Below are 13114 nucleotides of genomic sequence, written 5' to 3'. Positions count from 1 at the left end.
AGACTCTCCACACTATAAAACATGCACTACGTCTGGTTAATAACTTTTAAAATCAATTATCATTTAGGCATATAATCATACCCAATGCATAGTCGGTCTCTTTGTACAATATCGCTCTCACCTGGTTCCCTCTCGTTACTTACTGTAAAATTAACGACAAACACTGATTGCCGTGTAACCTTGGTAGGAAGTGACGTGCACTTTGATTGGCTATTGTTGATACTCTTCAACTCAAAAAGATCTGCGGGAAAAAATGAATACAGCTGGTTCGGTTTCAAAGGTTATTTTGGCGAATTATTTCATTTTTTATGAAAGAATTATACCTGAAAATATAAAAATATTTTATGACGTTCACATGACGTAGTCTAATGAGGTATAAGCATGTTTCATACCCCTTTTCTTATACCATGATGAATGTCATGACTTTCGGATATTCAACATTTCGGAAATTATGCTACAACAACATTATGTTTACAAGTAGAATTATCATTATGCATTAATACATTTCCTTCATCATCAACATCTAATCTGCACATAGAATAGGCAGTAAGTAGAGAGTAACTATTCTGGTTAAAAAATATTGTCACAGTTTCCCACGTTTGTTCATTAATTCTATACATCGTGTATTGGGGACATTGGATTTTTCTTAGTTCTGGCTACCATAACTTTAAAATGTCCCTTTTTATGATTATTGAATGGCGCGACTTTATAGTTATGGACCAAACCCATTAGAGAAAGTCAACCAGAAATTCCCGAAAAGTTGACAGTCAACAAAGACCGGTCCAAATCAGCTTTTAAATGCAGTTATTGGCCCAAATCAACTACTTGATCGGAAAGATTGAAATTTTTTACATTAAACTGATATTCTTTCACAAAATATTATCTTAAACATTTAAAATTTATCTATTCTCCTCCTACATCAGGGTTTTTTTTCACTAAGAAAGTGACGCCGATAATCGGCGTCTTCCCCTACCAGAATTTTTCCCCTAAAACTACCATTTCCCCTCCAAAAATATAATTTTTCACTAAAATATAATATTTTACCCTCAAAGAAATGTTTTTTTCTTTCTTTTGGGAAGTCGACACTTATCCTATTTGTACCATGTACAACGATCTCGCTCTCTCTCTCTCTCTCTCTCCCGACGAACACTCAAATCTGGGAATCCCAGTGATTCTATATATAGCTCTTAAATTACATCATGGAAACCGGGCAACTAATCGTATTAATCATGTGACTATTTTACTGGATTCCGGTCTTGCGCGAGAAGGGTGATTCGTCAATTAATTACCGGAAACCAGTCGAGTTTTCATCGGGGTTATGTGAAAGCCAAGATGGGTATAAACGTTAAAACAGAAAAAAGTCTCACAATTGGCGTTCATACACGAACAAAATAAAACGTTCAGACTCAGAAAATATTAATTGCGTTGACGCATTTTTTAAGAATGAATCATCAAAAACCGTTGAAACCCAGCAGGATTCGGAGGTACATGTAATCAACATCGATTAATACTGTCGGATTATTGTGAAAGTAGACAATCGGCAGCTGCCGCACCTTTCCCTTCCAATACTGTAGCAGATCTAGATCGTCAACCCATTCATCATGAAATTGAAATCACAATATTGAAATCGTTCCCCGGCCCCAGTTGAAAACATTTCCCATTATTAGATCTAACCCTGCAACTTTATTTAGGACTTTGACTTTAATACCATACTTGTTCATGTGTTTAAGAACAAAAAGGTCAGAGACATGCCTCTTTTTCTAAAAAAAACCCTGAAGTCTTTAGGCGAGTTATAGACATTGAAATGATCAGTTTTTATTTTTTCCCCAAATATGTCTCTTTCGCGCTCGATTTTCCCCTTTTACCCAGCGTCTTCCCCTTTTTCTAAAAAAAAACCCTGTACATATAAAAAAAAACAGCGATGTGACAGACTTTCTTGAAATGCGAATCTCCCGAGATTTCACGGTCATATGACGTTATTTATATTTTTAGTAACATACCATGTGCTCAAGTGTTTTCAAATTCAGAATGACATTTCCCAGTATTTTAGATTATTCTGGCTCATTTTTTAACAAATTGTAGTGTAAACACAAACTCAAAGTAAATATTATTTAAAACTACCTGATTCACACTGAAATCAGTCTTATAATCCACCAGACGTAAGTTGTTAATCACAAAATCATAGATTTCAGAAAATGAAAGTAATGTTTACAAATTTCAGCATAAAATGTCAAGGTTCATCTGAAAGTATCCAAATGAAAACTCGTCACGTGACAAAGCGACAATGGTGTCAAAATTGTGAATTTCAGACTTATTTTATCTATTGTAAGATGCATTTGAAACATTTGAACCTTAAAATATTCTCCGATGCAGTAATTTATATTCATTCACCAATATATGTAGAAATGTATCCAAGAAAATGAACTGTTTTTGATTTATAGCGTGACATAAATATGTTACGACTCTGGTTGACTTTCGATATGGGGTTGGCTTCAGCGTACAGGTATGTCAATACTATATAAACTGTACGCTGAAGTTTCTTAAGCTAGATTTTTCTCAGAAAATCCAATTGCACATTTACCATTAGATTGTCATCTCCTGCTTATTTATTTCCCTGTTTAGTTTTCGGGGTTGTATGCATTAATATTAAAAATGACATACATAATTTTCAGGGCTGCTTTGCATTTAAAGGCAAGAAAAAACAGGCAAATGTTGGTGAGTATAACAATAATTAATTTATACTACCAGTCTGCCCCAAAACATGTCCAAGCCCAAGGTTATACGATTTCCCATCAGACTATACATGCTTCCCCCTGGTCAAAGTCTATTTTGGTTAAACAATATTTTTCTCCCCATTAATTTCCAAGTCCACCATATAAAAACTTTACAATAAATGCCAGAAAGAAACCAAGAGAGCTATGCAGAAAGCTGAATGGACTCATATTAACAAAATAATAGAAGAGAGCCTCAAAAACAACAACTCAAAACCATTCCGGAACTACATAAAGTTTAGGAAAGCGGACAATATAGGAACAGTTCTCCTACTAGAGCACGGACATCTCTGACTAAGGGTATCACCTTTAAATGTTTAAACCGTCGCGTTTCGTGTTTTGGTCAAAAACGTTTACAAAAACTGTAAATGTTTAAACGACAGTCAATATCAATATAAATCAGTTTAGTTCATTACGTTACGACATTGCAAAGCTTGTTAACAGCTGCTGAAAAAGACTCGTATTAAAAACTATTTGTATCACGTGCACCACATGCCCCTTATTCACAATACCGTAAACATAACAATACACCATGTACGGACTAGATGTCTTGAATATTTAACGCGCGTCATCACGAAATTCCCGCCTTTTGTTGCATGAGCATGACCCAAATTGTCTTGACCATTCGACGCGCGTCGGCACGAAGTGCATGAGGAAATTTTTCCGACGTTTCTTCATCGGCATTCATTTCAAGATATATGGCGAACGATCTCCGTATAGGAATATTTTTACATAAATTGAAGTATGCATCTTTTGATGTACATCGTGTTAAGTAAAACATTGACAATTTTAAAACCGGTTTACTCTTATTTAAGGAATGTTTTTTCGATATTAATTCGTCTTTGTTACAAAATATTACGGCATGTAAGTAGATAAAGTGTAACCCAATGGTTCGACAACGACGAGAACAGTTGGTTTTAATATGACGTCATTGCGCGAAGGGGATATGCACTAAATATAACTTCCGGAAATAATTGCTACTTTCAGTTTGGAGATGCGATGGCACTGATGCTTTTAAAATGGACATAGGGATACTGTTTAAACGGTATATATACGGTAACGTTTCGTTTATTTAATTTCGTTTAAACGTTTAGAAAAATCTGTAAAAGTGAGACCCTTACCTCTGACATCACAGACAGCAAAGGCAAGGCAGAAATACTAGTAAATCAGTTCCAGTTCTGTTTTCACCAAGGACGACATAAACCAGCAAATTCTGCAACTAACAAGCAGGGTAAATGACAACATCCCTCCACTTCAAATAAGTGAGGATGCAGGGCTATAGATAACTTTTGGGGTATATTGGGTAATTCACCCCCTGTTTTTGACAACAATTGGGGTTTTGTAAATTCAATAGAGTTTTAGCAAAAAATTTCACCCCCTACTTTAAAGCTTAATTGGGTTTTTCAACCCCGTTTTTTTTAACTCAATTGGTTAATTTAGGGAATGACATATATCATGTATATAATATAAAAAAAATCTACTAAGGTTACTATATTATTTATACAAATGGAATTCAAAAAGGTACCTGTACATAACAAACAATTACTGAATTTCTGATCATGGAATTCAAAAAGGTACCTGTACATAACAAAAAACAATTACTGAATTTCTGATCAAAGTTCATTCATTTTTGCGTTGAATGAGACCGAGTTCGTGAAAATCGCTGCACAATTGATGAAGTTATGGCTGTTCAAAGCGATGCACCTCGTTTTCGGGTCATTTTGAGTTGAATACCTTGAAAATGAAAGTAGAAATCGGACGGATCTACGAATAATAACAATAATACCCCAAAGATTGATAACCGCTGGAAAGACTGCCTTCTTTTCTTCATTGGACGGCAAATAAACTATCCGATACATTTTTGTACCGAAAATAACCAGTCTAAAAAATACACCCGGTGTTTGTAAGAATTGCGTTTCGCGACGCAAGTTTTTTACTGGAATTACGTTATTAAATTTGTATTTGCGTTTTTGTACGCTTTATTTTGAATTTAATTACGTTTTTGGTTATTTTAATTGCGTTATAACGCAAGTACGCTTGTTATCTATCGCCCTGGAGGATGGTGTACACATGCTGCTGAATAACATCAAAGTCCGTAAAGCAGCTGGTTCTGATGAACTCCCTAACAGAGTACTGCAAGCCTGTTTTATGGCCATCTCCCAGAGGTCAATAGACACAGGCAAGCTTCCAAAGGATTGGAGAGACGCAAACATTGCCCCAGTCTTTAAAAATGGAGATCGCCACTCCCCAGAGAACAACAGACCAGTATCATTCACCTGTGTGCTCTCCAAGCTTCTAGAGCATAATTATCATCTGTCGCCATATACTAAACCATTTGGACAAGTACAATGTATTAACAAACCTTCATCATGGCTTCTGCTCAGGATAATCTTGTGAAACTCAACTTGTTGTCAAAGCCCATGACCTGCTCGGATACATGTACCATGACCGAAGCAAACAGGATGACACCATTATCCTCGATTTCAGTACGCCTACTGCTGAAGCTTTATAACTAGGGCATCCACAGTCCACTACTTAACTGGATATCACACTGCCTCACACAACATGAAATGTGCGTGGTGGTTGATGGTGAGAAATCCCGTCACATTGCTGTAGGATCACAAGGCACAGTGTTAGGGCCCCTGCTGCTTCTCTTTCATATTAATGATCTACCAGAAAGAGTGAAATTCCATATTCGGCTATTTGCAGATGACTGCCTACTGTATAGAGCCATCAACTCAATTAAAGACCACCAAATTCTGCAAGAAGACCTTGACAGTCTACAAAAATGGGCGCAGGATTGGGGAATGTGGTTTTACTCCAAGAAATGCTCCTCAGTTCAAAATTAAAAGCTCCCTTCTTCTACACCATTTACATCACAATTCTCAAAAAACGTCCAAGAGAATCCATATTTAGGTATTACTTTCTCCAATGACTTGAAATGGAAAACCCAGATCTCAAACATAACAAAACAGGCCAACTCTACACTAGGCTTCCTGAGACGTAACCTCAGATACTGCCCCCAAAGCTGCCAGCAAACCGCAATGCAAGCGCTGATCCATTCCAAACTGGAGTATGAGAGTGAAGTACCAGCAAGGCGACATAGACAAGCTAGAGCGAAGCCAGCAATCTGCGACACGCTTTATTACCAAGGATTACAAAACAGACAAGATGGATGTGTATCAGCCATGCTGGACCAACTAAGCATTGATTAAGACCAAAACACACTATTAGGGTTAAGAAGTTTAAAGACTACATCCATCAAAATATAGTGTTTAATTCAGTGATTAATAACCCTAAGTGCTTCCAGCCACTACACACTAACAGTGATAATTTTACATTTTTGGTCTTTCCGCTACCCATTCTTGACTGGAATTTACTCAGTGAAAGTGCTGTGAACTCAACATCTATTGAGTGTTTGAGTGCCGCAATATCGACAAAACTGGGACATTTGCCTAGCTCATATTAACTCCATGCACACTCCCCGTTAAATAAAAGCCAATCTTGATCGCTTCAACATATTCATTCAGATTCAGATCCTCAACACTTATTGCAGACCAAATGTTGCCTATGTAGTCTTCAAGCTACTTAACTTCTGCCACTTATTCTTTTTTGTTTTTGATAACTTTTGAAATATCTTGATATTAGAAATAAATTATAAGATTGAGAATTAAAGAGAAACTTTATATGCAGTTTATTCTGTACATAATCTACATAACTAGTCTTTTTATTACTTTTTTGATTACATATCTGTAACTTTGCCATAAATTGGTGGATTTTATAATATCAATTTACAAATGTAAACCATCATAAAGACTAGAAATGGCGCGGCAGAGGCCGACGCGTATCCCCACGCCGAATGTTTGACCTAGGTGTGCCCCAGGGTTGGTAATGGGGCCATGCATAGCTGAGATTGACCGTATTGTCATAAGAGAAGTTCATCATCAATTAGAAGTGAATTGGTGTAGAAATGAAGAAGTTATAGTAAAAGGCAATTTTGGGTGGGTGTGACATATGTGGGCAGGGCGCCCCAGGGTTGGTAATTGTGCCATGCATAGTTGAGATTGACCGTATTGTCATAAGAGAGGTTCAGTATCAATTTGAAGTGAATCGGTGTAGAAATGAAGAAATTATAGTAAAAGGCAATTTTGGGTGGGTGTGGTCTATGTGGGCGGGGCGCCCCAGGGTTGGTAATGGGGCCATGCATAGTTGAGATTGACTGTATTGTCATAAGAGAAGTTCAATATCAATTTGAAGTGAATCGGTGTAGAAATGAAGAAATTATAGTAAAGGCAATTTTGGGTGGGTGTGGTCTATGTGGGCGGGGCCCCAGGGTTGGTTATGGGGCCATGCATAGTTGAGATTGACCCTAATGTCATAAGAGAAGTTCAGTATCAATTTGAAGTGAATCCGTGTAGAAATGAAAAAATTATAGTAAATGGAATTTTTTGGTGGGTGTGGCCTATGTGGGCGGGCGCCCCAGGGTTGGGATTGGGGCCATGCATAGTTGAGATTGACCCTAATGTCATAACAAAAGTTCAGTATCAATTTGAAGTGAATCGGTGTAGAAATAAAGAAGTAAATGTAAAATAACCTAAAAAAATGAGTGATAATTTCTGACGCGGCCCCACCCCAACCCCTATAACTTTTGACCCAGGGGTCAGATCAAAATTCCAAATAGTGCAGGGTCGCACATATGCTCATAGCTACCATGTGTGTAAATTTCAAGGTTCTAGTGCTTTTAGTGTAGGAGGAGATAGTGGCCAGGACGGACGGACGGACGGACGGCGGAGATCACCACAATATCCCCACCTTTTTTTCAAAAAGCGTGGGGATAAAGACATATCACATGTAACATCTCGAGGATGTTTCAGGCCAATTTTGAAATCAAATGTAGAATTTGGGGTCATCTTTGTAGTATCAGCAGATGTCTTGTTTTCTTTACAAATGCATGCTTTCAGATTGGTTGTACAGATGAATGGAGATGAATGCAGCTCAAAAAAAGAAACTAAAAATAATTGTTATTTTTATAAACATGAATTTTGTGTTGTTTTGCAGATGAATATTTGCCAGACAGCAAAAATATTGCTGTAAAGAAATGTCATCAACGGTTCAACCAGATGTGGGAAGAGGTGTATACACAAGTACAGGTAGGTGAATGCACTCATGACCATAAATCACATAAAACCAGTCAAGCTTCTTTTGGTCATGTTTCTTCCAAGAATAATTAGATCCTCATGCTAGGCATAAAACTCAACTCAATTCTATCTTGGAACAATCTTTATCTAATGTTGCAGGAAACAATATAAACCTACATTGTATTATTATGCTCCCCGAAAATTTTCAGGGAGCATATAGTTGCCAGTTTGTCCTTCCTTCCTTCCTTACTTCCTTACTTTTCACACTTTTGTTACAGTTGCTCATAGCACCTTCAATACTTTAACGATCTCTTTCATATTTGGCATGTAGGTACCTTGCATGGACCTCTACCTTTTGATGAGGTTTGAGGTCAAGGGGTCAAGGTCACCGAAGCTAATAATAGATTTTTCCATCACACTTTTGTTACAGTTTCTCATACCACCTTCAATACTTTACCAATCTCTTTAATTTTTGGCATGTATGTACCTTGCATGGACCTCTACTTTTTGATGAGGTTTGAGGTCACAGGGGTCAAGGTCACAGAGGCTAATAAAAGATTTTTCCGTCACACTTTTGTTACAGTTTCTCATAGCACCTTCAATACTTTACTGATCTCTTTCATATTTGGCATGTAGGTACCTTGCATGGACCTCTACCTTTTGATGAGGTTTGGGGTCACTGGGGTCAAGGTCACTGAGGCTGAAAATAGATTTTTCCGTCACACTTTTGTTACAGTTTCTCATAGCATCTTTAATACTTTACCGATCTCTTTCATATTTTCAACTTCAATACTTAACTGATCTCTTTCATATTTGGCATGTAGTACCTTGCATGGACCTCTACCTTTTGATGAGGTTTGAGGTCACTGGGGTCAAGGTCAAGGTCACTGAAGCTAATAATAGATTTTACCATCACACTTTTGTTACAGTTTCTCATACCACCTTCAATACTTTACTAATCTCTTTCATTTTTGACATGTAGGTACCTTGCATGGACCTCTACATTTTGATGAGGTTTGAGGTCACTGGGGTCAAGGTCACTGAGGCTAATAATAGATATTTCCGTCACACTTTTGTTACAGTTTCTCATAGCACCTTCAATACTTTACTGATCTCTTTCATATTTGGCATGTAGGTACCTTGCATGGACCTCTACCTTTTGATGAGGTTTGAGGTCACTGGGGTCAAGGTCATCGAGGCTAATAATAGATTTTTCCGTCACACTTTTGTTACAGTTTCTCATAGCATCTTCAATACTTTACCGATCTCTTTCATATTTTTCATATTTGGCATGTAGGTACCTTGCATGGACCTCTTTATTTTGATGAGGTAACTGGGGTCAAGGTCAAGGTCACTGAGGCTAATAATAGATTTTTCCGTCATGCTTTTGTTACAGTTTCGCATAGCACCTTCAATACTTTACCGATCTCTTTCATATTTGGCATGTAGGTACCTTGCATGGACCTCTACCTTTTGATGAGGTTTGGGGTCACTGGGGTCAAGGTCACCGAGGCTAATAATAGATTTTCCGTCATGCTTTTTTACTTTACCGATCTCTTTCATATTAGGCATGTAGGTACCTTCCATGGACCTCTACCTTTTGATGAGGTTTGAGGTCACTGGGCTCAAGGTCACCAAGGCTAATAATAGATTTTCTGTCACACTTTTCTTACAGTTTCTCATAGGGCCTTCAATACTTTTCCGATCTTTTACATATTTGCCATGTAGGTACCTTGCATGGACCTCTTTTTTTTGATGAGGTTTGAGGTCACTGGGCTCAAGGTCACCGAGGCTATTAATATATTTTCCGTCAGGCTTTTGTAACAGTTTCTCATAGCACCTTCAATACTTTACCGATCTCTTTCATATTTGGCATGTAGGTACCTTGCATGGGCCTCTACCATTTGATGAGGTTTGAGGTCACTGGGGTCAAGGTCACCGAGGCTAATAAAAGATTTTTTTAAGGTGGTTATTAACACATAGATTGACAAAGTGCATCATCGGGGAGCATCCATCAGTTTCACTGATATTCTTGTTATTTTTGTCCCTATAAATCTACATATTTTTCTGATAGCAAAAAAATATTATATTTGTTAATCTGTTGCTTGAATGAATAGTAAAATTTAGAATAAAAAATAAATTCCCAAACTTTAATAACAATTCCATTTTTAAAGTTTTTGTGCTTTTACAGCAAATGTATTATGTTTCACGCCTCCATTATATTGCAGATTCTGCAGTCAGACTTCAACAGCAATATTTTTGATGAGCTGTTGAAATTTGCAGAGAATTCCCACACTGGGTTTAGTCTCGAAGGACGTGATACAAAAAAACTCCTGGTTGAAATACCAGCTGCGGCCTTAGTTACGGGTACCTTAGTTGTCCTATTTAAAAATCTGTGAAGATCTATTCTTTATTTCAAGAGGCCCTAAGTTTCATGTTTGTTATAGACAGCCGTACCAATACATGATTTTTATACAACAAAAGTTCAAATATCTAGCAGTTTAAAAAAAAAAAGAAAAATAAATGGTGTCAATGTGAAAATAGTTTAGTTAGGCCTAAACAAAAAAGTTAGTTTCCAATTACCAACTGACTATATTTTAACCTTTTATCTGAGTAATAGCCATGTTGCTAATTGTCCACTGTTGAATATACATATATTAGTAGATTTTTCTGTGTTCTTATGTGTCTTGGCTTTTGTCCTTCTTAGAAAATGGCAGTTTTTCACAAATTTGAGAAGTTTGCAACTAAAATTTTCACAATTTATAGAAATTTGCGACTCATTAAAAAAACAATTAACAGTTTGTGACTTGTTGTTTTTTTTAAAGAATATTAGGGGGACGAAGACCGCTTCTCCGTTTTAGCAGTTATAATTCTATGGTGTAAAATTTGCAATTTAATGACGCTTACTATCTCAATGAAACTTCTTCTTGTAAAATTGACAAAGTATTCAGGAAAAGTGCTGCTATTTTTTGTGTGTATTTTTGTTTTGACTTATTTAATTTATTTTTATGCCCCCACATCGAATGATCGGGGGCATATTGTTTTTGGCCTGTCTGTCTATCATTCTGTCCCAAAACTTTAACCTTGGTTAAAGTTTAATAACTTTTGCAATATTGTAGAAAGCAACTTTATATTTGGCATGCATGTGTATCTCATGGAGCTGCACATTTTGAGTGGTGAAAGGTCAAGGGTCAAATATCATTGTATTTTTCTTTCCTAAAACTTTAACCTTCGTTAAAGTTTGGTCATAACTTTTTGAATATTGATTATAGCAACTTGATATTTGGCATGCATGTGTATCTCATGAAGCTGCACATTTTGAGTGGTGAAAGGTCAAGGTCATCCTTCAAGGTCAAAAGTCAAAAAATACAATCCAAGGGAAGTAATAATCTTTAAAAGGGAGATAATTTCTAAACCTGCCAAATGATATATTGAAATTTTATTTCAAAGCTTAAGTAAAGCGGGCAATAGGGGGCATTGTGTTTCTGACAAACACATCTCTTGTTTAACTTGGAAGTTGTTTTCATAGAATTGAATTTTCAAATCATATTTAGTAATTGTTAAGCAGATTGTTGTATATGTATACATTTCACTCCATGAGCAGTGTTTAATTGCAGTATATCAAATGTTTTTTAGTATGGCATGTATCTTTTTCTTTTCAGGGGTGAATACCCCAGACCACAGCACTATGTTTGCAAACCTTGTGTCCATGCTGCGGGAAAGAGTTACTCCCCTTGTCACTATCCTGAAATCAAAGGACTGTCAGAATGTGAAGAGTATCCTCAGTAGAACTTTAACTCAGCTTATGGACAGCCATTGTGTTGTAAGTCATTAGTTGTAATTACATTCCCCCGGTCACTATCCTTGAACTCAAAGACTGTCAGAATATAAAGGGTAATAAGGGTATGGTCAGTAGAACTTTTTGTGAGCTTATGAACAGCAATTATTTAGTGTGTCCCTTTATTGTAGTTTTCTTCACTCTTGGAATGATCCTGAAATCAAAACGTGAACAAATCATTTGTACTTTAAATACTCTCATAAACAATCCTTGTTTGCAAAGATAATTAGTATTGTTATACTACTTAAAATCTGGATTGTATAGAACATAGTGTCATAATACTTAATAAAAAGTTAATGATGTTTTTGACAAATATTTTTTCTGAATTTCCATGTTGGAAGGTACATTGATTCATTTTGTCATTCTCCTCAAACTTGAGAGAAAGCCAGTGTTTAGGGATATTTCTCTAAAATTAACCAAATCAATGTAAGGATTTATAATTTGAGCATACTGGTGTGAAATGTATCCAACATTCAGGTCTTTTTAGCTCACCTGAGCATTGCTGTAGACATCACCCTGTATCTGGGTTGTGCAATGTTTGTCATGCCGTGTGTTTTGATAAGCTTATTGCCTCTCTAGTGTCCACATTTTCATGAATCTTGAAGAAACTTGGTCAGAATGTGTATCTGGACAATATCTGAGTTAGCATTGGGTCACATTCATTTAAAAAACTAGGCAGCCAGTTGAAATCTTAGAACAACTCTGTTACTTTTCTAGAGGTCGTGTATATGACTCAGTCTGGATAAAAAAAAAAAATAACTTTGTTTTTATTTAAGGTATGAAAAATATTCCAAGGTAAATTAAAAATTTGGCAAAAAATTGCGTAAGGGGCCTTTCTCTTAAGGGAATGGGCCTATAAAAAGGCCACTCCTAAAAAAAGGGAAAAAGCCCTGATATTGAGAACTTTCAAAGCCCGGGTAACAAGGCTGTGCTAAGAAATATGTTATCTGTATTTATTAACTGCTGTATTTGCATCTTTTTAGGCAGACTTTGACGATGAGGATGAAGATGGCACAGCTGTAAATACCGTTAATACCAAATCTCTACCCTTGACTCTGTCTTCACTTGCAAAATGGTATCGAAACAAATTCTTGGTAAGTAGTTTATAACACCCTGCCTTTCCATAGGCACAAACTTGTCCACTGGCTTACTCCTACTCCTTAAACTTTGTCACTATTGAGACAAATTCTTGTTTCAAACTATTATCAACATCATTTATTTCATGAATAATAACTGAATAGTTTAGAAATAGTAAAGTGCGTACAGTATAAGGCAATGTTAAGAGCAAAAATATTAAAGGTTTTAAGGGATATATTTTAGTACCATATTTTAAATGCTGGTTGATCAGTAGACTATATTTATGTTTT

At 36.4% G+C, this 13114-nt stretch overlaps 1 protein-coding gene across 2 annotated transcripts in view; it reads left to right on the top strand.

The window, feature by feature from the left end:
* The first annotated feature begins 208 nt into the window (after window positions 1-208).
* The window catches only part of LOC127880954 (origin recognition complex subunit 3-like), a 46192-nt gene continuing 33286 nt past the window's right edge, over window positions 209-13114 (top strand). For both annotated transcript variants that reach the window (XM_052428470.1, XM_052428469.1), the window contains exons 1-6: window positions 209-280; window positions 2673-2715; window positions 7830-7921; window positions 10138-10276; window positions 11572-11732; window positions 12731-12841. In XM_052428470.1, the coding sequence (XP_052284430.1) occupies window positions 254-280; window positions 2673-2715; window positions 7830-7921; window positions 10138-10276; window positions 11572-11732; window positions 12731-12841 (573 nt within the window). In that variant the 5' untranslated portion in view covers window positions 209-253. The remainder of the gene's footprint in view (window positions 281-2672; window positions 2716-7829; window positions 7922-10137; window positions 10277-11571; window positions 11733-12730; window positions 12842-13114) is intronic.

This window comes from Dreissena polymorpha, chromosome 5, assembly GCF_020536995.1.
Source record: "Dreissena polymorpha isolate Duluth1 chromosome 5, UMN_Dpol_1.0, whole genome shotgun sequence".
In the NCBI taxonomy this organism is placed as follows: domain Eukaryota; kingdom Metazoa; phylum Mollusca; class Bivalvia; order Myida; family Dreissenidae; genus Dreissena; species Dreissena polymorpha.
The sequence above is the reverse complement of the archived record's forward strand: the minus strand, read 5'-3'. Positions and strand labels throughout refer to the sequence as shown.